Source organism: Idiotropiscis lumnitzeri, chromosome 8 (assembly GCF_059441095.1).
Source record: "Idiotropiscis lumnitzeri isolate Australia: NSW breed Sydney's pygmy pipehorse chromosome 8, RoL_Ilum_1.0, whole genome shotgun sequence".
Lineage (NCBI taxonomy): Eukaryota > Metazoa > Chordata > Actinopteri > Syngnathiformes > Syngnathidae > Idiotropiscis > Idiotropiscis lumnitzeri.
The window spans coordinates 21,473,166-21,500,949 of record NC_142398.1 but is presented as its reverse complement, the minus strand read 5'-3'; the positions used below and the strand labels follow the sequence as shown (position 1 = coordinate 21,500,949).

General features: G+C 42.4%; 1 protein-coding gene across 2 annotated transcripts; it reads right to left on the bottom strand.

The window, feature by feature from the left end:
- Positions 1-23,398, bottom strand: LOC148332748 (uncharacterized). 2 transcript variants are annotated; one of them, XR_015844761.1, is made up of 5 exons: positions 23,112-23,398; positions 13,343-13,557; positions 8,235-8,423; positions 8,004-8,062; positions 1-143 (listed from the first exon to the last, which is right to left on the bottom strand). XR_015844761.1 is itself a non-coding variant. In XM_088303795.1 (4 exons), the coding sequence occupies exons 1-4, from the start codon at positions 23,177-23,179 to the stop codon at positions 54-56; spliced, it is 432 nt and encodes a 143-aa protein (XP_088159921.1). In that variant the 5' UTR covers positions 23,180-23,398; the 3' UTR covers positions 1-53. The 2 variants fall into 2 exon arrangements, 1 of the variants encoding a protein (XP_088159921.1); XM_088303795.1 differs by lacking the exon at positions 8,235-8,423.
- Positions 23,399-27,784: the final 4,386 nt, after the last annotated feature.

Here is a 27,784-nt window from a genome sequence, read left to right as displayed (position 1 = left end):
TTGGTGCAGGCAGCATTGGTTCAGTCCCCACTTGGTGACGGTGAAAATTTGCTTCAGAATTGTCGCGTAGGTGAACGTGTCGCTCGCAATTGCCGGGCAATCCGGTCCAGGATGAAGTCCACATTTGGAAGCAAGCCAGCACCCTGAACAGGATAAGCGGGATATGAAATGGATTAATCACAAATGACAGTTTCTGTCTAACCAGTGACACACTAACGGACGTTTGTCAGTTTACGGAAACATTTTCAGAAGAAAATCAGGTTTTTGAGGGTGATGTTCGATAAAAGAGTCGACTTAACTTGTATCCGATGAGACATTATTTTGAGATCATAACGAATTGTAGAGCCTTTAGTGGCATTTCATATCAATTGAATTCTTTTAATTGTTAAATTAGTATGCCGGAAAAAAATGCCTCGAAAGATGAGGAATAATGAGGAAAAAAAATTCTAAATGGGAGTAGTTCTAATGGAAATTTGTTTAAAAAGCAGGATTTTTAAGTAGTAATTTATTTATGGAATGAGCGAAAAACAGCACCCCCTGTTGGCTCTGGTTGGGCACTGCCCCTTGGACAGTTACTCAACTGATTTAGCACCACTCTGACTATGTCGAGGCTATGCCATAAACCCAAAAATACAAATAAAAACTGCTTTACAATAATATAAATCTGTGGAACAACCACTTAGAACATCAAAACAGTTTGAATTGTAACTAATCCGAGATTTGAGATTATTTCAGATGGGAAATCTTCAACGGAGACGCTCTGACTCCATTTTCATCTGGGATTATTGCACGCTTTCATTCACAGCATGAGACTCACTGTGAATAATCGGCCTTTCATGTTTTGGCATGCGACGAAAAACACAAAAACATATACGACTTGCACACATTTTTTTGTGTCTAGCGTGGATTTGGAATGTGTTCTTTAAGGCAAAGGGAGGACTCCAATGACCATGTCGGTCCAAAACAAAACCAACACCTCTCACTGAGCGGTCCGAGACGTCTTTGAGCTCGAGGACTGAGGTTCTTCCAGGTGTTGCTTTTCACACCGGTGATTTTGACAGAGAAGCTCTCCAAACACGGCCCAGATGGTGGGCGGGAGAAGCGCAAACACGGCAAACACATTTTACACAAAGGTGCACGTTGCGGCTCCCTCGCACACAAAGGTGAGGACTACCTTGTCACTCCTTGGGTGGTCCATTTAAAGGTTTGGGTGGGGAGTTAAGATTTTCATGCTCAAATCAAAAAGCACCAAATTCCATCGCGTCTTTTTTCATAAATCTCGCTGCAATGTTGTTTGTATCATTGTGACACACGTCCTAATTTTGGAGACGTCACTGCTGTGTTGGTCTGACACGTAGATAGCCCGAGTGAATTTCTAAGCCGTTTTCCTCCGGAGATGTTCAAGGACAGCCGTGGAAAACAAGTTGCTTCATCTCTCGCAGCTTTTCTCCAGCTAGCTGTGTTTCATGTGGAGACTGGAAGAAGAATGTACATTGAGAGAACGAGGCCTTTGATGTTGCTCCATTCGCCGAGGTCGTCTTAAAGCAGAGCAGAAAAAGGGGAGAGAGAGAGATGCAGGAGAGATTCTGTGGTCTGCTTTTGCTCTTTCTATTTCTCTCACACATTCAACTCTCCCTCGCTCGCTCGCTCGCTCGCTGGCAATGCATCTGACGTCTTTCGGCAAAAGACAAATTTGGTTTTGCTTGTTAAGTCGCCAGTAAAAAGCCGCATTTTGTTTGCGCTCGCTCTCTCTGGATCTTTGCTTCAGTTCCATGGATGCAGCATTGTGATGGTCGCTTACACGCTTTCCAAACAATAACAGTTCAACCCCTTTCTCAACCCCCCCCCCCCCCACCGCCCCCCCACAACCACCACAAGTTTCCTCTTTGCCAGAACCTTTTGCATATGCCAGCACATCCTTTTAGGAAGCCTTGAACCGACAACAAACACAAAGCATCCTCACTGTTGAGAGGAAAGGGGGCCCAGCCGCAAGCCCCCGGAGAATTAAACTCCATCGAATACTGTTCTACGTTTGCCTTAGACGAAAAAAGGAGCAATTTTGGGCTTCTTTGTCGCAGAAGCGGGTACTTTTTGCCAGGTCGACACAAAAACCTGCAAAGGGTTGGTCCTTACGGTTGAGCGGTTCTAGCGAAGACGTGTGGGGACCCCTTGATCTTTTTGATAACCTCCGAAATCCAAGGCTATTCAGCGTTATGTCATTTGTCTTTTCAAGCATGGACTGCTCAAAATGCATTGTGTTGTCGTCCACTCTTAGACGGTGTGCACAAAAACACTTTAAGAGAATATGAAAGCGAATAATTGTTGTCATGCCTTTACTGCGGACATCGAGAAAGCATTTGAGTGGGATGTGGGCAGTCTCTGGTTTAGGAAGAGCAAACTATGTTGGTAGGTATGAACATTTGATTTGAACTGGCAGAACTATTGCACACCGGTGCCAGTTCGATAGTCAAGAACACCCGCATTGAGTCCAAGTCGAGTTCAAAGGTCAGAGTCAGAGTCAAGGCAGAGTCCACATGGTCCAAGTCTGAGTCCAAAAGGTTCAAATCCAAGTCAAATCCGAGTCCACGTGGTCCAAGTCCTAGTAAAGTCCGAGTCCACAAGGTTTGAATCCAAGTCCAGATGAGATCACGAGTAAACCTTAAGATAGAGAAAAACAATTTTCCCGATCACAAAATGAGGGCAATTTCCTTATGCCCCACTTTTCTTCGACGGTATGAAACCTTTTATGAACTTTATTAACCACGCGTGCAGAGAAACAACAAAAACAATGACTTCTTTTTGTTGTGCCTCTGCAAATGTCGAACAATGTTCAATGTGGCGCCGTGCTGTGTGCGTCCGAAACTATTTTCTTACAGAACCTTCCGGTCACGTACAACGGACGGAAAAGTGCAGCTGCTTAAAATCGGACTCATGCGAATATAAATATGGCTCCATATGTTGAAGAAAACAACTTGTTCGTTTTTGTGAACCCTTGGCTAATGACTGGAACGTTTGGGGCAGATAATCAAGTTCAATGAGTTCCTAACCTTTGATTTATGCAGATTTGAAGGTGTCGCTGTGTAATGTAGTCGATTGCTCACCTGACTTCCAAGCAGCCGGTGTGGGTTCAATCAAACGCATAAATGCATAGCAATGCAACACTTTGATGGCCTTGAAAGATTTTTTTTTTCTAACTTTCCACTAGCGGTGTAGGCTAATGGAACACCAAAAATCATAGTTTGGTTCGGTACGGAGTTAGTTAAGTTACTGTTAATTGTTTACTGAACCTTTTTGTTTGGCAGTGAAGTGTTAATTGTTTTGTTCGCGACATTCCTTGTTCTTGACTTAAAGGTGATTTTATAAATATTTTGCGTTCCATTTTTTATCCATCCATCATCTGTACCGCTTGTCCTCATGAGGGTCGCGGGGGGTGCTGTAGCCTATCCCAGCGGTCTTCGGGCAGTAGGCGGGGGACACCCTGAACTGGTTGCCAGCCAATTGCAGGGCACACAGAGACGAACAACCACTCGCGCTCACAATAAGACCTCGGGCCGATTTCGAGTGTCCAATAAACCCGCCACGCATGTTTTTGGAATGTGGGAGGAAACCGGAGTACCCGGAGAAAAGCCACGCAGGCACGGGGAGAACATGCAAACTCCGCACAGGAAGGCTGTAGCTGGAATCGAACCCACGACCTCTGCACTGTGAGACCACTGTGCTGCCCCTTTCACTCCGATATTTAGTCATATTTATAAATTAAGGGTTAGCTTCAGCAACAGGTGGAATATCTTTCTGAAACGTCAAAGCTATAAATTACAACCCAGTCCGTAAAATAGTGAAAGCAAATAATAATCAAATGAAATCTCAAAAAAGGAAAAAGTGACACCGATAATTGTCTCGGAAGATAAGCGAACACAAAAGCGAAATTCTATCGGATGCCACAGTCTGACTGCTTCTGTCCGTCAACACGGTAGAACTGGACCGCACGTCACGCGCTCTCCTCTGCAGTAGGCCGCTGGCTATTGCTTCACCTCCACTTGTGCTTTCCAGATTATTGTGAAGGCGGGGGAGGAGAACATTAAAGAGACAATCAAAAACAGGCATCAGAGTTGTCGCCAGTGCCTGCAGAATACAAAGCGTTATCAGAAATGCAGCCGAACCTGAACGCTGTCCTTCCCAAAGGCAAAGTTGTCCTTTTAAGTCACTTTGGCTTTGAGTCACATACAACAAAACAAAAAAAAAAAAAAAAAAAAAGGGACGCCAGCCTCAACGTCTTCAGAGCAAAGTATGTGTGTCAATAATCAGATTAGACTCGATTTTTATGAGCTCTTGAAAATGCATTTAAATAATTAAAAAATAAAATCAAATCATATTATAATTTATTATGATTTTTTTCTAAAAAATAAAATCAAATAATATAATTTAATTATTTTATTTTTTTTCAAAATGACATGACAGGAAACAAAATAAGTTTTCAAAATTAAATGGCACCGCAGCCTTTTAGCCGTCCTGGATACAGTGGCGCTATTGTCACAATAACAGAGTGTGCAGAGACAAAATCCAGAAGCCTTCGCCGTCGCTGCAGATGAAAGAGCCCGGCTAAGTCTCATTACTTTATCCGCCGAAGCAGCCTCTCTTACTCTGGGATGTCTCTCAGATGTTAGGTGCTGAGATGTCACGCCGCTAATTGAGACTTGCAATCAGCACCCTTGTTTGGCCTGGTCTAGTGGTCGGGTTTCAGCGCTGATTTGATTGGCATGCTTTCATGTGGGAAATGGACCCGACATGAGAGAAATGGCGTCATTTTTCTCATTTCTTTATGTTGGCAAAAAAATGCAATTACACACACACAATAAATAAATAAATAAATATATATATGAATGAGTTTTCAAAAAATAAAGGTTCAAGCCAGACTTCTGTTGAAAGTCGACTGTGCACCAAAGCACTTATCTTGTGTCTTTCTCAATTCTGTATTTCACTTTAGCGATTAGCACGCTTAGCAACTCCTCGTTTGCCAGATCGGTTAAAACGCTACTTGTTAGTGGGCTAGTTTATTTGTCGTCATGGAGGAGCTTCTACTGTGCACAAACTTGCTTATAGTCCAAATAAAGGCCGTACTGCTGCGGCAGAAGCTAGCTTGGCGGCTAGCATTCATGCTAAAAAACTTACTTTGGGGACAACGAGCGACAACACGAGGCTTTTTTATAAATTATTTTTTTTCAGTACGGCGCTGGTGAGCATGGCCTTCTTGGGGCAAAAGAGCCACTTTAAAAAAATGCAGCTTTGACAATCTCAAAATCGCCTTGTCTGAGATCGCGATTTCTGTCTCAAAACGATAAATCGTTCAGCCCCATTCCCATCACTACATAACAGATTACCAATTTTTCCCAAGGCGGTTAGGCACCAAAGTTACAGCACATGACGAGCGCTTCCATGAAAAGCAGGCTGACCACTTGCATTCATTATTGCTAACGAACACAAGGAAGAGAGGACACTCCTTCTCTACCCACACAACAGCCCCTCAGTTCTTTGAAGAAAAAAAAAGTTAGGACTTGAAAAAGTAAATGATCTATTTAAATACCAGGAAACAATCTTCAGATGATGACACATCAAATATTCCCCGAGTCGTGGGTGGGTGTTTATATAAGTCTTGTCCATCTGGGATAAAGATCTTCACACTGCTTCAATTCTTTTGCTGTGGGAAGATGCAGGAGGGTGGGGGCAAGAGCAAAAGAACAAAAAAAAAAAAAAAAAAGCTTAAAATGCACCTTTCTCGCCTCTCTCTTATTTCCCCCCCCTCAATTCCCAACGTGAATATGTCGGCGAGCTCGTGGTATGCAACAAGATGAAAAGTCCAGGCCATCCCTTTGAAATCCTCCTCAAGTCAAAATTACCATTTCATTTCAACTCCAGCCAGGAAACGGAAAGCGGGGCCACTGCTAACTGCTTTTGGGCATATTGTTTATAAACTTTGGAGGAACATTGTTGCCTGGGAAAATGTTTTGTGTGGGTGGTGGAAGTAAGCAGTTGGAGCGACCACAAAGACGGAGATCAGGTCTATTTTCCCAGTAGGAGGAGCACATTAAAGTGAAAATAATGTTCATTATTCCAGAAAAACAACATCAGCCTTCGGTGTTCGTAATAGCATGCCGTTTAACGGGCAAAAGTTGCCTCGAACGCCACGCAGTCAAGCAGTTGACCCAACTTGAGGAGCCGAGCCGTTATTTCTCATGCTTTAATTAGTCCACGTTCATTGTTTAAGAGGTGATTATCTGAGCTGGAGGTAAATGCTTTTTCCACGGGAGTCACATTAAAGCAGTACTTCGGGGGGGGGGGGTGCGAAGTAGGGGGGTGCGCGTGACCCTGGCGAACATGCGTTTTTTCCCGATGTACTCCAATAAAGTGTAATTGCACCTCCACTCCAGTAGTTGGCAGTGGCGCTCTCTTTGCTCATTATACGGAGCGAGTATTAACGCTACGGTGTCGGTTTGTTTCGCAACAAAGATGCTATTATTCATAGTTGTGGCGGAGAATGGGTGTTGGTGGGGGAAATGTATGGTTGGAAAACTATGATCAAAAAGACAAGTCTGGTAATCAAACAAAGCAATCTGAAAATCGTATAAAAGAGCGATGAACTCTCTCATATCAGTATCTAATGAGTTGCTCGCTTATTAGCACAACAAAGTGTACGCGTATATTGACGTGAGGAGCTGTACTTGAATTTCAATATCATCAATGACAACTAATGAACATGTTTTATTTTTGTTGGAACTGATTGAATGAAGAATAGAATGATTGTGCAGAGCTTGGGCGTGTTCATGGACGCAGACCGCTCAAGTTTCATGCACTCAGGGACTGATGCATACATTTCACAGGAGCAAGCTCTATAATTGCTGAGCAACAGCCAGTCTTCAAATTTGATTATGTTTACTATTTCTATTTCTTATCATATCTTATTCTATTTACTCTATTTTTTTTTCAATTTTCAATTTTAATGTTTCATAAATTCATAAATTTCAGCTTATTTTATTTTTAACAAATAAATAAATTATATATATATATATATATATATATATATATATATATATATATATAAATAAATCATTTACTTAATTTCACGTCAAACTTTCAAATTCGAATAATACAAAAAAATTGTTATTAATTTCTGATTAAATTTAAATGTAGCGTGTAGAATTGAATGCCATCTAGTGGCAAACTACTAGAATGCAACCACCTAAACTCGAAGCGCGTGCACGGTACCTGAGAGAGACCACACTCTACCAATCCCTTCAAGAGAGTTGCATGCAAAATATCTTCACAAATGACTTCTAGTGTTCCCTCAAGTGGGTGTCCGTCGGGACCTTTCCGTCCCCGCGATGAAATGACCATCTCTGTTGAGTCACATGACTGAGATGGAAAAAAAGAGTAGCCACGATCTCCTGTCGAGCGGGACAAGCTGCAGAGGCTGCTCCAGGCCATAACCACTCACCAAATTTTCTTAAAACTTGCGAGGTCACGTATGATTAAAACAAAAATTGTGCTCGACTCTCAACTAGGCATTTTTGTACTGACTCATTTTTAAACGCAAACATATATGCACGACAACATCGAGGCATGATGTTGCAAACTTTACGTGCAGGCAAAAGCAATTCAATACGGTGGGTTGTTTTCTCCGAGGCTTTGCATTGTGGGTAGTAAAAAAATGCTCGGAATGTTCCAAATTTTCTCCAGTATAATCTGCCGAAGTGACGAGACTCTTGATATTGACAACCACTTTAAATGTTTAACACAACTTTTTTTGTTCTACGATTCAGCAAAACAGTTTGTTGGTTCTGTTGGGTGTTGCATAAAATATATAGGCAGGATCATTTTTGTTCCATGGACACTCCACCCGGCGTTCACCTCTGTTTATTTTTACTGGCACGTATTTATGTAAACAAGCGCTGTTTAACTCAACTGCAGTTGGTTGTCATTGGAGACAAGATTTTTTTTTTTTTTTTTACCTCCGCTTCCTTTTGTTGCTGCGCACGCTGGCGATGTCTTTGGGAGGCCCGCTTGTGAGCTGCAAAGAAAATGCAAGAACACAGAGGAAAGAGTATGTGAGAGTCGTAGAAACAAACAAAAAGATGTGACAGTCGGAAGGGGTAGCGGGCCGTCCAGATGGAAACAAAAAAAGGATTTGGTGACGGGATCATCTTACAGGAAGCACACGCTCGGATAATTTAGCCGCTGACCTCTTGTGTCGAGGCGTGTGTGTGTTGGAGGGGGGGCGACAAGAGCGCTGTTGGCCCCATCTGCATGTCTTGTCGCTGGTCATGTGACCATGTGCAGCATCTGGCCCCACGCCAGCACCCGACACCCCTTTGTGGTGGCCACAGCGGCCGGTTGGGATCTGCCTTTGATCCTGAGCCAACTATTCATCTCTAAAGGAAGAGGAAGAGCAAAAAAAAAAAAAAAAAAGATAAACAGAGAAAAGAGGGAGGGGGGGTCGGAATAAAAGTCAACCTCTACTGCCAATTATTGGAGAAACATCAAGGTCTTTCCTGCTTGTGTAAAAAGCGAGAGTAGAGAAGAGGGGTGCTGTTTGATGGTTTGATTGAGGTTAGTGGCGAGGCTGACAAACGGGATGTGATCATTGCTATGATGAGCTTTTGCATGTCTGCTCTGACACTTTTGGGCTGTTTTTTTTTTTTTTGACAAGATGCCCTTATTTAGGTCAGCACCGTTGCAGTGATTAGCACGTGCGCCTCACAGTTCTGAGGTTGAGGGTTTGAATCCGGGATGGGATCCTTCCTGTGCGTTGTGACGTTCTCAGAATGTTACATTCCAAAAACATGCTTGTGAAATTCCACTGACGACGCCAAACATTTTACTGATGCGTGAATGCGGTGGCGGGACGTGCATTTCTCACGCGGGCCTTCAGTCAAGTCCTACTTAGTCCGACTTGAATAAATCCTCCTCATATTAGCATCATTTATGACACCACGGCTGGAGAAATAATGAACAGAAAGACACTTACACACCACACAGATATCAAATGTTAACGTTCAAACAACAACTTTCCTGGCTTGTGGTGAGAGGGCAGTATGGATTGTCTATTCTCCAAAAAGAATTGAAAGTAACAAATATGTTTGATGACATCACATTTTCTAATCAGCTCCTACCGTTGCAGTTAGCAAACGCAGCATGAGTTGAAACGTTACGTATACGTTCCAATATTCGCGCCGTACTTTTTTGCCATGTTGACTGTTGGTATGTGCGCGCCACGTCAAGTCTGTCGGAATAAGTATTTCTATTGGTCAATGCCAAAAGAACCAATCGAAGGACGACGTAGGACATGTCTCCCAATGCGGCAAGACGAACAACATTTTTGACGTCGGTGGGGGTCGTGAAGCAAACGGCAAACGACCAATCGTTGTCACACCACGCGAGCGACGATACATCCAGACATCTCAAGATCAGCTCCGATTTTGGCCGACGTTTGTCCAAAATCGGGCTACATGCGTGTAATCTGACGTCGGCGTAAGAAAGTTGCAAGCAGCAGCCATTCCTTTTTTGTATCTGGCGGGCTGTACTTGCTTCCTTCGTCCTTGAGGACAAAGAGAGAAAAAAAAAATAGCATATGCATTGATCACCAAGGACGAGATTCGATTGTTTTGTCTCTTTGAGCCTCTCCTTCTGTTTGTCGCCATCATTTTCCTTTCATTGTCATTTTTTTTTTCTGCTTTCTCTTGAGACCTCCCCGGCGAACAATTGAATATACAAACCGAACTGAAACATCAATTCAATCTCACCATTGTCCTATCAGCGCAAGTCATTTGTCCTTGTCCTTTGTTGTAAGAGATCCTTGGAGTTATTTTTTGCTTCATTATAGATTGGGATCAAAATGGAAAACAGGGAGCTAAACAGACGGAAGAAAAAAAAAAACTTTGTCTAAAGGGTGTAAGAAGAGGAATAAATTCAAACCATGCACAGTAGATTGAATTCTTAAAAAAAATGGTTCATGACACAGATGTCATGTCTTGGATGAGTTTGAATTTGGTTTGGATTAAGGATTGAGTTTCACATTTTTCTCGTGTCGCTTTGTCCGTTTGTCTCGTTACATTATTGGGTCCACCTGCGCTTGTCAAGCCGGTCCCTCGTGTGAGCCAATCAGCTGCCTCTTATCCATGTGTTGGTCATTGTCTCGTCAGTTTGTTTGATTTTGGGCGGGGTCCCCAAATGTGGCTTAAAGGTCAAAGTGTCATTGATCTCAGAAGCTGAAATGGACTGACATGGGTCATCCGCGATCTCAGAAGCTATTCACACACGTAAACGGAAATGTTGATGCGTCAAATCATATGCAAACTAAAAAACGTGCTTTAAGCTAAAAAACTCTCTTAAAAAAAAGGCCTTGTTTTAACCCTGGAAAAAAAGCAAATAAAAGATGATCAAACATCAAAGAAGTAACCGAAATCAAATTGACAAGATTTCATGAACACACCCACACGTACAGCTCCTCCACTTCCATGTTTGCATACGTTCAAATAAATACGCGCGCACACACGTCCACCTCCCCTTTCCACGAAGATGTGATTGGAGGAACATCTTTGATCTTTTTTTTCCTATTCAATGAGATAGACTGGCGCTACACATAATCCATGACTGACATAATATGATTTAGTAGTATCGCTAAATGGCAGAGAAAAACAGCTGAGTGAAATTAATAAGGTAGCAAAGTAAGAGGAAGGTTTGGAGGAAGGTAGTGGAGGTGGAAATCGAAGCTGGCAGCAAAACATACAAATCATCAAATTATCTCTTTACGCATATTGTCACGGTAATCACTGAGCTCGCTCGGCAGCGACTCATCGCACTAATCTGTAATCTGGAGTGATTTGGCTATAAAAAAAAAAAAAAAAACAAGCACAAGGCCAGTAAACCTGTTGCGACCTTTTGTCTCATTTTAGTTCAGCCCAGATGTAAAGTTGAAAGGCTTCCAGTTGACACAACTTCACAAGAGTTTTCGTGACTTGAACTAAGAGGGCCATTGTTTGCTGAAACAATGATTAGCGCACGTTGGCCGAAAACCGAAAATTGCAGCTGGTGTCAAGGTGAAGCGTGCGCGCGTTGTTAGTCTCAAAGCTGCACGCGAGAAACGATCATCTGATTGCATGTGTTGTGCAAGCATTTTGAGAGACAAAATGAAGACGAGATGAGAGTCACAATAAAGTGGAAGCTCTAAAGTTGAATGCCCCCGATGATATTCAGTTAGATGTATAGTTTCGGAGAAAAGTATAACTTTTTAAGTTATGCTGTGAATGATAAAAAAAAAGCTAATGAAAATAATTTTGAATATCACATAGTGAACCTATAATAATAATATTATTATTATTATTAGTCTTTACGTATATATATGTATATATATATATATACATATACATATATATATATATATATATATACACATATAAAAATATAAATAAATTAAAAAAATTATATATATATATTTAAAAATTAATATATATAAATATATATATATATATATATATATATATATATATATATATATATATACACATATAAAAATATAAATAAATTAAAAAAATTATATATATATATTTAAAAATTAATATATATAAATATATATATATATATATATATATATACATATATATACGTTTTTTTTGTGTCTTCGATACATATAGTTTTGGTCGGTGACCTTGGAGACACACACACACACACGCACACGCACACACCTTAGATTTCCATCAGCTTGCACTTACATTGATGTTCGTCTTCTCCTCTCTCGCTCACCCTTCTCTCTTGGTCCCTAGTTCTCTTCCTCCCTTTGTTGTCCCCCGTTGTTGTTTCCATGTCTTTGAAACTTAAAAATATCTCACCCGATTGTGTTCTGTACATTTTGTTACCATGGCGATTGCCACATCGAGCAAGCAAAGCGAGCGCAAGCGTGTGTTTGCATCTCTAATGTGTGTCCATGTGCCAATTGCGGCGCTATCAGCTATGCGCAGCCACTGTACCGAGTTGAATGCAAGAAAGCAGAAGAAAAAGAAAAAAACACCCACCATCCCGTCGCTCTTCGTTGGTCTTCTCCCTTTCTGCTTGTCTCATCTTACTCATTTTCCCTCCTGACTCTCCTTCATCCTTACCTTTCTCCACTCACCCGGTCTCCACATATCATCCCTCACTCTGCTGCAACACGTCAAGGTGACAAGGAGGTAGAAAGAGAAAACCTCCGGAGAGAAACAAGTTGTCTTAAACTGAATATTATAATTGTGACATTTCGGCACCCTCCAACATCAAAGCGTCGATCGACGCTTCTTGCCCCAAAGAACGTCCGAGTGATCAATGGCCATTGAGATCTCTTAATTTGATGTGATTCAATAGATTCCATTTGTCATTTTTCTTGGTATTTATTTTGTCTTTGTTTTTATTCTGGAGACGGACAAGGATAAGAACCAATGAGACAATTGCGGACTGGATCTAGTGAGACGTACGAAGGCGGAGGTGAGACGCGAACGCACGTCCATGAAAATGTTCCTGTCACGCTGTCACAATCCTCAGCGATCTGATCAACTTCCGTTCTGCCCCCCCCAAATCAAATTAGCGCGCCAGCACTGCAGTCACACGTTCTGATACCTTGGAGTAACCTCTCTTTCTCCTTCAGCAAACCAATCCCCTCAAACAAACTGGTCTAATGAAAATACTTTCCTGAGTTTGGCCGATTTAGCACATTTCACCTCACATTCTCCTTTGCGCTGTGTGTGCGTGCGTGTGTGTGTGTTGAGTCGAACTTGTAATAGCCCATATTAAGAAATGCTGACGTCGGCGCACCGAGCATTTCTGTGTGCATTCTAGGAATGAGGTTTGCACTGTATCTCCAAACAGCTTAATGGCAGTTGGAAAGAGTGGGAAATGAGATAAAAGAAGAAAGAAAGTTGGATTTGGCGGAGGAGCGAGCAGATGATAGACGGATATAAAATAAGTCAAGCATGCTGGGAGAAACGAAAGATTCCCAGTCACTTTGCGTCTTGCGTCGTCTCCGTCATGATGAATCATTAACCAACTTTGCCCACCGTGCCACAAAAAAAAAAAATCTGATCACCTATTGTTTCGTTTAGGGATACTGGAAAAAATAGAATTGGTGGTGCGGCTTGTATGTCTTTTTTTAAAAAATTTCCCCAAAAACTTGTTGCGGCTTATGTGCGGGTGCGCCTTATATCCTGGAAACTACGGTACTTGACGAACTAATTCATCAGTTCTGGCTGGTGCTTTATGCAAAGCGACGGTAATGAGCACAGCTGCAACGTGAATGCAAAGCAAAGCATGTGTCTCATTAACTTACCGAACAAATCGCAACGGCAAGGACCGTCAACATCATTTGATGTTTTGTCTTGACCGTCATCCGTCGGTTGGTCGGGCATCCTCTTCTCCAGCTGTTCTTTGTCCGCGTCCTCTTCAAACAACTCTTTTCCTCTTGGGAGCTTTGAGCACTGCCAGCTGAGCCACCGTGTCGCCAGCTGGCTCCCGTGGTCGACCGCCGCCACCTTGCTGGGTGCCCTGAAACAGCCGGCAAGACCCCTTAACTTCTCGAGATAAGCATGGATAATAATGAATGCAGGCGACGGCAACGGCAGAAATAATCAAGATGCATTCTTTAATTTACGGGAGCGCTGGACGTGGCGGCATGAAAAAGCCAAAGGTCGAGCCCCTGAAAAGGCCTCCATTGAAGCAATTCCCAGGTGGAGCAGGCGATGCCCCACCCCCTCCGCACCCACCAATGGGATCAGTAAAGGTCACCTAGCAACACAGGTCAACGCTTTGATCCAATCAGAGGAAAATCCAGTGGTGGGAGTTCTTTTATGTGAGTGGTTGCAGGAAATGATTGGCTGTCATTTTGGATTTCAGAGGCTAAAGGGAAGCGGGTACCAGCCCCAATTATTAGGAGGCTTCTATCCTAAAAGCTTGGTGGGAAAAACAAACAATACAAAAGTATGCATAATGACTGTTATGATTAAACGGCATATTTAATGACCTCCCAATGAAAGTCAATTGGCAGTTCTGAATTCATGCAGGCAGTGAGTAGGCACAGGGATTGACCCTCAAGAGTGACCTTGAACGCTTTGAACACCCCACCTCTCAATCCCTCTTTCTCGCTCTCTTTTTTTTTTTTTTTCCTGCCTCCACTTGATCCCCGGGAATGAATGCTTTGATTCGTGCCGTCCAGCTGCATAAGTAAAGCACATTTTAGGAACGGAAAAAGCAAAAAAGCTCGTTTTATAAAAATGTCAGGAGATTGTCTCAGACAGGAAAACAACTGTTTTGCGTGTATATTGTATGTAAATATCTCTTAATATTATGGAGGAATGAATACAATTTTTTTTCTGAGTCCTCAGCATCGATTTGAGTCGGTCTGGTGATTGGCAGTCAGTGAGATAGGGCAGAAAAGTTGGAGTAATCCTGAGCATGGTGAAGATGGTTCAAGATTTTGAATGGCCTCAAACCTCAATAAAAGCATTTAAAATAGAAGAGAAGTCATTTCCAGCGTCAAATTTAGAATATTCTATCCATCCATCGCTTTTCCTCATGAGTGTTGCGGGTGTGCTGGAATCTATCCCAGCTGACTTTGGGCTGGGAGGCCAAACCGCCGATGTACAACAATAAGCAAGAAAATAGAATAAAATCAACACCCTCAAAGAGAGAGCCAAACAATAAAAGTGAATCGTTTTAAAAAGCATGTGGCATTGGATAAAACAACCACTTAGCATCCCTCATTTTGCGTCAGGCATTGCAATTGGAACTTAGTTCAGCTGGCAAGCGGATGGGAAAAATTCCCGTTTGACATGAGCGTTGACTGACATTTGCAACTCCAATTTAGACCTCCCAATTAACCTATTATACAACATGCTGACTCAACACAGACGGGTTCTATCGTGTCGAAAACCTTGAACTTTGTCACTTTTTTTTTTTTTTTTGATGTCAGGCAACCGTGCATATCACTCGACCACCGTGCTGCCCCCAAACGAGGTCTCGTCAGGTTCCTGTCATGATCAGAGCTCGGAAGCAAGAATAGGCTTGTACACTGGGAGGCCAATCGGTATACCTGTTTGATTTAATGAGATCAATCATAAAAAAAAATAAAAATGAAAAAAAAAGAGTATCAAAAAGGCTGCCTTACAAAAAGAAAAAAAGTCTGCAGAGGTTATATCGTAACAGAAGAGCAAAGTGACAATATGATATATATATATATATATATATATATATATATATATATATATATACACATTTATTTTATTATTTTTTTTTTTTATACCACGATTATTCAAGAAACAAATGAGCTCAAATCAGCTGTCAGTCATTTTCTCTCACACAGACTGATCTGACTTCCTTTCTGTCGCTGGGGCATTTCTTTGGAATGACAGGACAGCTGGTTCGACATCAAGGTGTGTGTTTTCCTTGTAGCTGAAGAAAAAAAAAACACGAAACAAGTGCCAGTCACTTTCACTCCGTGTCCTCCTCATGTCCTAAGACGAACGGAAAAAAAAAAAAAAGATCAAATCAATCCAAGTAAATATAAACACACAACTCCTCAGTCAACATCTCCACACAGCTAGGTTGATGAGAAGTCAATTTTGAAAAATGTAGAAGAGTCAATAGTAGCGAAAATATCCACAATAGATTTCCGAGCTCAAAGATGTTAGTGAGAAGCTGATTGGCCAATAAAAATTAATGATGAGAATACGGCAGAGCAGAGACGCTCTCCAAAGACTAGCCCGGAGTCCCCCAAGGGAGCGAATGGAGCGTCAATTAAGTGACAGGCGGATGCATTCGAATTTCTATCACGAGCCTCGGTGGCATAGCGAGATGCAGCACGACAATGCTTTGAAAACGGCTGTGGTTTCCCCATCAAAAACGTCCACCGGGTCCTTTGATCTGCTGGGTGCTATGTGTCCTTGGAGATACGCCGCCACTTCCTCAAAGCTCTTTGTCGCCTCCACCTCATTTTGCTGTTTTTAGTTTTTACTCGTACAACATCAGCAGCATTCAGAAAAAATGTGTGTGTGTTTGTGTTTGTGTGTCTGCAAACAATCAGCTCATGTAAACAGGTGATCTGATCATTGAAAGGCCTGTTTTTCCCCTGAATTGCACCTACTCAGCTTGCCTAATACTCGCCTTTTTGGAATAGTCACATTTTCACGACCATTGACGGCTAAAGACGTCAAAGATCCATTTTATTTACTCGGCCGGTCGTGAATGAGTTAAAGGGGAAGTTAACCCCCCCAAAATGTGGAATTTACGGCATATGAGCAATATCTAGCCGTTTTTAGCCATCTCAGGGGGGCGGCCATTTTGTTGACTGGAAATGACATCACAGTGGCTCAGGGCTCACGTAACGACCAATCACGGCTCACCTGTTTTCTGAAGCGGAGCCCGTAGCAATGTTGTTGCCACTCGCTAAGCGAGCCTAATTTCAATACGATGATTTCTCCGTGGCGTTAACTCTGTATTTTACGTCTCTACGGTGAAAATGACCCAATGTGTGTCTATAAATCGGTGCGTCTGGCGAGCAACTCACCCTGCTCTAATGTGCTCCGGTGATTTGTTCATCCAGTACCGTCCCAATCCCGCGATTCAAGGTCAAATTGAGAATCCTCCTGGATTTCCGAAACCACGTCACCATCTAAAGTAGACGTACTCACGTTCTATTCGGCTTGATTTACAACTTACAACTTCATTCAAGCGCTGACACTTCACTTTCCACACTTGGAAGTGAGCAGTAAGAGAAAAGACCTTTGGTTTTACGAGACGAGAGGAATTTCCGTCTCGGTCTGGAATATTGGTTCAACAGGACCTCAATTCTTTGAGACCACAAGAGCTTTGATCTGGACCGATCCTCAAATTTCAGAGAATCCGTCCGGACCACAAAACCAAAATTGACCTCAATAGTGCGCGCATCCAAAGGCCATCCATCCTTTTTACGATGCCGTTTACACTCGCTAGCATTGCAGGTGAACTTGAGTCTATCGCAGATGACCTCAGGTGAGAGGCGGAGATAAATTCTGTGCCTTGAGTGAACAGAATATGCACGTTCGTGCTAAGTTAAAAGAAGCCGGAGTACTCGGAGAGAACCCATGCAAGGACGGGGAGAACATGCGGACCCAACGCAGGCCCAACCGCTGATCTCGATCACTTTGCTCAATTTTCAATCTCAAAAACTAGAGCAAGATTGCTCATGCTTTACACTTTTATTCTTAGTTCTTCTAGTTCTTTGACATTTGGCGGTAATTTTAAGATGTATTTAACAACCCTCCCACCATGCCGCTTTTCGAAGGGGAGGAGAAAAAGTACGAGTTAAATCACACGTTCTTATTCATGCGTCAGCGTCTGAGTCCGACTGAGCGCATCACAGAATACTTAGGCGATATGACTTTGGTAATGCATGCCGCACCTGCCTTATGTAAATTCAAATTCAATCGCTGACATATTCTGCAAGTGTCATAAGTAGTTAGACAGAGTGAAATCATCTGCTTCCCTGGGGGATCTCCGTGAAAGTCAGCGAATGAAACTGAACTGATCGGGTGTGGGAGAACACGCTTGTGTAGTTTCTTACTTTCTTATTTTATTTAAAAAAAATAATTTTATAAACAATACAATCCAACAGGAGCTTATATAACATATTTTCTGGACTATAAAGTGCACCTATATATAAGCCGCAGCAACTCACATTTTTTTTTAAATTATACAAGCCGCAACAGGCTATAAACTGCAATTTTCTATGTTGAAAAAGAATTAGTTGTTTATGACATTTTGGACTGTGAATGCACATAAAGGTACATAAACAAATTGTTTAAACAGTGCCTTTTAACACGGCAAACTCTTTGCTAATTAAAAAAAAAATCAAGATTTATTTAGCGTATTTTCTGAACTATAGAGCGCCCCTAGTGGCAAAAGAAAAATCCATAGAAAAGCCGCACTGTTGTATTAGCCGCATGGTTCAAAATAGGGGGAAAAAGTAGCAGCTTATTGTCTGGAAAATATGGTAGTTATAGTGTTTATGTGCGTCAAAATTTGATTTGTCTTCATATTTTTTACGTGAATTCTTTTTCTTGTACCCCCCCAAAAAATAATTGTTTGAGAAATATTTTTTTTTCATAATGAAGCCCTAATATGTAATATCTTGATTAATTTATGTCATACAGTTTTGCTGAACACAAAAGGGTGCCAAAAAGCAAGTCGGGCCGCCACCCAGAATAATGTCTTTTTGTCATGATATGACCCTTCACGAAAGCATTTTCAGATGCATGACTCCACCCCACAAAATAATGTTGACACACTTTCAGTACAGCCCGTGCCAAACACTATTTTCCAGAGAGTCCAATTTACTGTTTTCTCTGTGTGTGATACTTGCAAAGAAAGACATTTTTCCAAGGCTGGAATTCGGCGGAGAGCTTCGCGAGAGGGCAAGAAATAAAGACATCGTAAAGTCGTAGCCCCAAAACAAGCATGTCCTGCAGTGACATGTATATTGAATACCAATCAGAGGCATGAGCTTTGCCAGCCCCAGCGCAGCACTCATTTCCAATGCACATGCTGTAGCTCAATCAGAAAGGCCCTTGTGGATAAAAAGAGATCACTTGCCTGGCTCTCTGAATTTGAGCTAATACCGCATTTGCAAGTCTTCAAGTGCAACGGGGGTTTGGTGAAGGGGGGTGAGGGGCAAAGAGATGAAGGCGATAGAAAGGCATGAAGAAACAGAAGAATGTCAGAAGGGGCTCGATCAAGATAGAAAGCCAAAGTAAGCGGATGAGGAGAGAAACATCAAAATTGGGCTCTGCTTGGGAGTGTGCAAAAAGGGATTATTTATTGCAATAAATAAAACCGCGAATGGCTTTGTAGGGCACAAGTGATGGAAGTGATGCCTGGATGGGGATTATGCTCTTTTCATCATAAAGCCCCATCTGGTATACTAGCAAGAGCACGTCTGTCCAGGCCTCTCGCCCTTTAAAGTGCCGGCTTGGGTTACACATCAATCCAGTCCCTGTGCAGCTGTGCCGGCGAAATAAAGCAGAGCAATCCTGCAATTGCGTGGAAAAGCATGCACTAACATGTGCGCACAAATACTGGATACAGAGCGACGTTCATCACTTACAAAAGTCTGTGTGTGTGCGTGTAAATAGAGGGAGGAACCAGAGTGAGATATAGTAGAGAAGCGATATACAACAGTTTCACATATGTGCACCCCCCCCCCCCCCCCTCACAGAAACAATGGTCAAACACAAAGCGTTTTGAAGTACATTTGATTACAAGTTGAAAGAGCCGGCCATAATTAAAAGCAATGGGCAGTCATGTGAGATAAATGAATCGCATTGTGTTCTTCATCTTTGAACTAAACCACTGGTGCTGTGGCTGACAGATGTTCCACTTCCAATTAGTCGGTTTGTATTTGTGTGTGTGTGTGGATGAGAGAGAGAGAGAAAGAGAGAAGAGAAATCGACGACATGCAATATTCAGGTTATGGTCAAAATTCGGACTCCTTCGAAGCAGCCCCTTTACATGGCGTTACAGACTCAGTTATTCTCTGAAATGATTCATTTCAAGTCATTTTACGTCGCCTAATTATGATTTCATGGTATTTTGATTTTTTTTTTTTTCAGCTTCATCATCATACGGTGTTCCACAGGGTTCAACTACGGGTCCTCTGATGTTTTCATTATGACTGCTCCACTTGGGTTCCATCGGAAGGAAGCAACATTTCTTTAAACTTATTTTTATTCTTTGGCTTTTGACTCGGCATGAGACTTGACTTTTGGTTTTATAGGTTTTTTTTTGTGTTTTTTTTTCCTTTTTCTGTCTTCATTATTAATCAGTTTTATTGTTCGTCTCCATGTACGGCACTTTGTTCACAGAAGTAGTTGTCTTAAAGTGCTCTATATATACAGTTGAGTTTAGTTCCTTCGAAAGTCTCGGCCCGGCCACCAAATTCCCAGGCGCACCGTCGGCCTATCAAAGGAAACGCTTTCCAGAAATACTAACACACGATGACACAATTCGCCCAAACTTTCTTAGGCGGTGGGTGTTAAGTTTCTCTGAGAGAAAAAACCGCGTTGGTTAGAAGTCAACAAAATATCCATTTTAGATAGCAATAAAGTTTGGACTTGCTAATGTCTTTCTCCATTACTTTCCAAGATATTTTAATTCTTTCCGGCACGAGAGGCTGCGTCGACTGCAGATGTATAATTACCTTTCATTGCCTTTCGGCCACAAATGATATTTGATGTCTCACATTAACTTCAAGGACACAATTCACTTTGGAGCTATGTTAGACCTTTAATTCTCCTGTCGAAATTAGCTGGGGAGGATGCCTCTTCATCTTTGGACCGTGTCATCCTCACTCTGGGCCTCATCATTGGAAGAAAGAAAACGCACTCATTATCTCATGATCTGCCCATAGTTGTTCCAAGACCAGCCGGATAAGAACACAGAGGATAATAATTACGGTTTCATAAAGAACTCCATCTTGCTAGCATGACAACAGCTTTTGAATGATTTGAAAACCAAATGATATCACGGAATTTAATTTGATTAGTTTGGCGTCGGAATGAGAGTCGGCCGCTTCCATCAAACATCTGAAAGGAGACAAAAAAAAAGTATGTGTGGTTGCTTATCTCTTTGTGCCTTTAAGCTCCGAACAAAGACATAAAGAAAGAAAGACAAGGCTGAGATGGAGGCGAAATGTTATAACTCTATTGAAAATTGTGCCGTTAACAAATTGGTGGGCCTCAGCTGTTTCGCAAGACTTCAGCCTGCGGCCGCATTTGTCTGCCAGTTGCTCTCTCTCTCTCTCTTTATCGTGCCGCTTCTGACAACGCGGGACCTTCACTTGGATCTGGACAGCTCAAATGACAATGCTGCTGGCAATGGAGAGGTAGTTGATGTGAGAAATGTGAATAAAAGGAGCCCAAATCATTGCCCCCCCCCCACTTGTCAGTCAGCCTGGACAGCCCCGAGGAGATCAAACCTGTTTGTAATCCACTTCTTTCATTTCATGTCTGTGTTTACAACCTGACCACACCGCTGCCGTGTTCTTCCTCACAGCTCCGTCTGGGCTCCACGTCTCTCTTTATTAAATCCGATGGAAGTTGGGGATGAAATTGGATGCATTCATTGTCCTTGGCTGACAGCCTCTCCAACAACAGCGCTGGTTTTTATGCTCATCTCTGACAAGTGACGGCCAATTAATTGTGCCAACCTCAACCCCTATCAGCACTTTATACGTTTCCTGCCGGGGTTTGAAAGGAGACTCAAGTTTGGCGCTAATGACAATGATTAAGATGTTTCTTCTAAGTGGTTCTTTTTTTTTTAGAGGAATGACTTTGAAATTGGCATATCCTCCGGAGTTGTCTGAGAGTCTGGTTTCTCATTATCCATGGTTGAGTTCTGTTCATATTGACGAATTTATAGAAGTGTCATTTCAAACCATTTAAAATCCAAATCGAATCATCACTTCCCACCACAAATTTGTATTTGTCGGTTTCGATAAAAGCGCACTTATACATTTTTAATACAACGATGCAACTTTCCCGGCGTTCTTTTGAGTTGACCTGGGTGTCTCTTGTACAAGGTGACCGGAGGTTTCCAAAAACATGTCCAGATTGTGGCCCGATTCACGTGATTGTGCTTGAACAATCGTGGCGTGCTTATTCCTACATCGGTGATCTACCAAGACACGGAACGCTCACGTGAGAAAAACAAACGGGGATGCAGATGTGAGGCATGCCCAGGCACGGAATGAAAGACCTCCAAGAATGCATCGATTCTCATGTAAAAATAATTCTGTTTTCAAGGCAATACTAAGAAACCAGATTTAAAAAGAGCCGAGATCACATCAAGAGCAGCAAAGAAGAAAATTGAGTCGTTGCTTAATTCATTGCGGTACAGCCATTTGCTTTGACTTTTATGGAGAAAGTGTACAAAGCATTAGCAGGTTTTTTTTTTACTAGTGGTCACGTGACAAGTTAACATTGTGTAATACATCAAGTGACAAAGTCAGGGTTCCTTTTTACAATTAAAGAATTTAACTGAAGTAATTTCATTCTGCGTTTATCTTCGTAATCTACTTAAAGCAAATGGCAATGCATCACCAGTAAAATTGTGCAATTGACAAGAACTCATTTGGTAGAAAGCAAACGAGCTTTGAATGTCAGAATGCTGTGAAACAGAAACGGCAACTACATTTACGTCGTTGTTGACCGTTCCAAGTCCGAACAAACTGTTCATTTTCATGAAGACATCCATTCAATTTTCAAAGTTTGAACCGTTGAGTTCTGTTCTGTCTCAGGCTGACAAATGGTTCCCACAGAGAACCAGCGACATGGAGAAATAGTTTAGCAAGGGAGGGGTTAAAAGACAGAAACGTGAACTGCACAAATAAAAGCTAAAAACTACTTGGAAAATATTTTTTAAAAAAAACAACATTTGAATGAGGTGTCTTTAGTAAGCATGTTCAATTTGATGCAAAGCAATAACAGGCTTAAGAGGACGATGACCAGAACGACTACCTGCAGTGCACTGAAAAAAAAGAAAAAAAAAGGAATGCGCCCCCACCGAGCCCTCCATCTTTCACTTTCACGAAGGCTTCTCCTTTGGTCAGCTTGGAGAAAATGAATAGAAAATCCTCCCCGCCGTTTGTAATAAAAGGCCTTACTCAAAATAACACCAGGAGAGTTTTTAGCTCACTTTGCACTTTTGCAAATAGTCGCCTTTCTTCCTCCTGATCCACATCCCGCAATGGGAGTGAATAGCAAATGACATAACGTTAGATCCTGACCACTTGGCTTTGACACTTCCGCCCCTTTAATAAGATTTCATTTCACTTTTCATCCGGCTCATTATTGCTGGTGCCGATTTGCAAAAACCACCTGCAGGAGTGTTTTGCCATTTTAGCGACGTACTCCGAAGAAGTCGGATCGCTTCAACTCGGCATGCAAACCGCTAAGTCGTATGAACACAAATGTTTCAATGAGTTCACCTCGATAATCGTTAGAAATACTCGATTAACGCTTTGTACTGTAAAGAAATACGTCTCGAACGGAATAATAATGGAGACCCCCTACCTGGCAGCTCCGCGACCCCCGCTGATTGCGTTTTGTCGAACCATGGCATTCCATTGACAACATCCCATAGTCTGTTGGTTTCCCGTTGGTGGTCTCGGATTTCGCACGTCCTTTCTTGGAAGTGTGCAACCGGAATAGGTGCGTCCTGCGCTGTTCACGCTGCGGTGGTAGTTTCACGATCTGATTGGACAACGTTAAGCGGGACTTCATCAGCAGAACATCCCTGTCGTCATGACAACTTGCCAATATCCCAACAGGGGTGTGTTTGTGGGAGGCTGGACTGGCGAACCGTGGTTGCTTTCTCGCCTGCGACTGGATTACGAATTGTTTTGTATGACTGTTAGCCCACCGCTCGCTTCCCCCCTCTCGGTCGTCGAAGGCTACGCTAATCTTTTCAGCGCGCCATTGCGGGGAATCTCTGAACTACGATCCAAGTCTATGACCAGCTGTCCCATCGCAGTTTAATAGCTCAGTGTCTTGCACCGCAGGATGCCAAATCAGATTAAAACTATTCAGGACGACCAAAAAGGAATGATTTAAAAAAAAAAAAAAGCGTTCTCCGATACGCAAAAAAAATGTCGTACTTTCCTCTTTGGAAGATATTTCACTTCCTTCGCCCAAAAAGGCCTTTGTCAATATTCCCCATCATTTCTCAACCGTATCCTCCGAAGGAATATCTGAAAAACAACTTTGATACAATGAAAATAGAAAAACAATGGAATCACTTTATCTATCTATTGTCTCCGTTGACATCCAGTTGACATCAAATATCAATTAAGTAATCAGACGGACTGGAACAGAAGAAAAAAAAGCGTCAGGCTGGCAAAAGGAATTATCACGTTGTCAGCCGCGCTAGCTGCGCTACAAACAAATGAATGTTTGTCGGCGGAGACACCTGCTGTGCTGCTAGCCTGCTAGCGCATGATTAGCGAAGCGCAGCCGGACAGTTCCCAGACTCTTTCCCAATTACCTCCCGCCGAGCGGAAGACGGTGACCTTGGCCGCCGCTGGAGCTCTTCTCACAAGCCAGAAGAGAATGGCCGGCTGAGACATAAGGCCTTAGCCTCGGCGCTCCTTTGATTGCTAATCCCTTAAACATTGTGCGCCACTCGGCTCCCTACCTGGCCTTCGAGCCGGAGGCGGCTTGGTGGTGGCCATTGAAAGCAGGTGATGAATGGAGCGGAGCTGCTGGAAGCCAGACTCCCCGGGTAGCCGATGAGTTCTGTCAGGCCTCAAAGCTTTTTTTTTTTTTTGCAACAGTCCAGTGTGCTTATCGTCAGTTTTGGTGGATTTTAGAAGAACTACGTCATGCCAATTTAGATCATTTGCAGCTCTATGTGAAGCTTGATCATATTAAAAGTGTTTGTGAATGCCATAATACATGTAAAAAAAAAATGTCAGCAAAACATATATGACCCCCCCCGCCCCCCCCCCAATTTCTTTTTTTTTACTTTAATAGAAAATGACAAGGCAAAATGTGGATTGTATTAAAGCAAACAGATGTCGCAAAACCACAATGGTGATGATTTGCATGGTGACAACGCTTCCATATACATTCATGTGATGGGTACGGTAAATGAAGAGCAAAAAAAAAAAAACCTGGAAGAACGATGTCATTGAGTCTGGAAGAAAAAAAAAAAACGACAAATCTTTGGTCATGTCAGCAGCATGTTCAGAGCGCTTAAGAAGACCGCAGCTGAATTGAAAGGCTCTTGTCAGAGGAGCTTGATGTGATTATTGCCCCCCGCTAGGGCAGGGATAGTGAAGTTGTCTGGCGCTGCCAAGGACGCTCCAACAGCACCGCGGGACGCCCCTTTCACTCGAGAAGCAACAGAGGGTGGGACGCATCCAGCAACTTTTTCCGAGGAATCTAAACGTGTGCATGCGTACTTTTGCGAGTTCTGCAGTGTCCACTCTGCTGATGCTACAGAAACAAACGGGAGGGGCGATTGCTCGTCAAGACGAAATGAGGCTTCAGCCCACGACACTGGTCTAAAATGTTGCCGATGACCTGGCCGATGTTTTTTTGGGGGGGATATCACGGTGAAAGAAGCTGTTTTAAGGTGCAGCCGTCCCATGAGTGCAAATGTTTGTCTTTGCCTCTAAGTGAATTGAAAGCATTGTTTGATCTGCTTAAGAAATGCACCCCCCCCCCCCGCCCCTCTCCTCCCCCATCCCTCCAGTGAGGAGTCCTTTGCTCAAGGCTCATATCGACAGACGGGCTGCCGACTATTGATTGTACAATATGAGAATAACAATGCCTTTTTCACCGGGATGCTGGCGTTTCGATTCTTCTTTTTTTTCTTCTTTTGGGTGATCTTTTTCTTATCTCCTTAAGTGAAGAATTTTACATCGACAAAAGCAAAACCACACGCGGGAAGTCTCAAAATAATTGCATTTGAATGGCGAATTATGCATGCAGATAGAATTAGATACAAAAAAAAAAAAACGATCATACAACACCAGTAGTCGGGTGGAACGTGCAACAAAATCAAATATCTAATCTGATGACAACTCCATTTTTGCTTTGACCACCCAGGAAAGAGATCAGGACAGCAGAGAGCAGTGCCTTTTGGGATATGAGGGTAGATTTCCCCAAATCGTAGCACGCAACCGCTCAAACGACCCCTTACTCCCTACTTTCGGTGCTTCTTATCCCCCAGAAGGCAAACGGGGTAAAATAAGACTTCAAAGCAGCTCCAAAATAGTCTTGACACAAACTCATTTCCTCATGTTACATGTTGGAGTCTGGCAAGCTCGCCAGACCGCTCGAAATGTGACGAGGATCTGAAGATCTGTACCGCTTCTCCTCACGAGGGTCGCAGAGGTACTGGAGCATTTTTTCTATTTTTTGGGTGCAGGGGATGGACCGGACTTAAAAGGACGAGGACGGTCAGGGACGCCGGATGATTATTTTATGAATAAGGCCGAATAGACGATGGCGATCGCACCATAATGCCGGAGGTATCCCCGCAAACTTGTGAGCCAAAACCTGCACCGAATTACACGACCCCAAACTGGAACGGGATGAAATCCAAACAACATTTAATTGGACTCACTTCTCATTGGGAAGATTATAAACTGGCCGCAGATCAGACGTTTCAGTTTGATGCCGTCAATCGTATTTGAGCTCCTTCCCACCTAAAACGTATCCATTTTAATATGACCTCTTTTTGTGTGTGAGTGTGTGTGCATATTTTCACCACAGGTCTGCTGGCATATTGTGACAAACGTGGATAAATAATGTGCTTCGTCTGGGGAATGGGGTTAAAATGTTGCTCAAGATAATAAATACAGTATTTAGTAGCCGACAGGAATCTTGTGATTGGCTGTGCGTGGTCGCTCCAGCTGCAGCAAAAGGATAGTGGTTGGTTAAGGCCGTTTATTCGGTCGGGGTGGGGATGCTGCACTGCATACATGTTCAGACGGACCGGCACAGGGGTTGAGCTTCATATAGAATTTTAATTCGGAGAACCTTCCTTTAACAAACCATTTACCACCAAGCGCATATATATATATATATATATATATATATATATATATATATATATATATATATTTATTTATTTATTTATTTATTTTTTTTGCATGAATTACATTGACATCTGCATAATCTTTTTCATTCACACGGGGAAATGGGGATTTATAATCAAGATTAGGTCACATTAATATTGGCTCCGTCCAGGATGTAATATGCCTCGTATAATGAAAATGGGGATCAGCTTGACTGTATTCCCCAGATTGTAATTGATACAAGCATTCAATCTACCCAGAAAATGCAGTAGATACCTTGACATTACCTTCGCATTACCATCACCACCCACCCCCACCTCTAAATTTAGAAGCTTCACAGTTCACATACAAGCCGGTGGAAAGGAAAATGATTCTACAGATGCAGTCCAGTCAATTATTAAGCACCAATTCAACAAATAATTCACAACTTTGTGCTGAGATAATAGTTGAAAGCATTGTTGTCATGCAACACCAAGAATTGTGTCTGTTCTAAGTTTTTGACTTTACATTGCTTAAGGAGACATTAAATTGATTTTTATTTTCTGATTGTTCTTCATACACACAATGCGTAACAGAAAGTAGTTTCAATCTTTCTCCTTGTTTGGCTCCGTGTCGAGTCACCAAGATGCACTCTTTCTCATTACCTCTCTTAATCTCTGCGTGGCACGAAGTTATAAAAAGGTGATGACGTCAGCCGCTCCGTCACGAACCTTCGCGGGAACATTTATCCTCATAGTGCATTTGGTAGCAAAGACTCCCTTTGTCATTACCATTATTATAATGATTGTTTTTTTTTTTTGGGCTATAAACAAAGATGAGTTGAGCGTGTCCTTATAAGCCGAACACGTCTATGGCCGCTTGTACCTGCGTGTATTGTGTCGCTGTGATCACATCGCTTCCCTTGGATGACTCGAGCAATTAATAAGGTATTCCGTCATTTATGGTAACGTAACGTCATTCCAGCAGACCACGTGTATTTTTTAAAGCATTTGATGCTATCGCTACGCGTTAGACTCGCGGCCGGAAGTGAGCGCGCCTAACGTGGAAATGATACATTGCATAGGGTCCATTCTTTACCATAAAGAATGGGAAGAGAAAGACTCTTCCACAGCTTTGATGTAAGCATGTAAGACTGGAGACTGTAGGAAGTTCAAAGTGCAT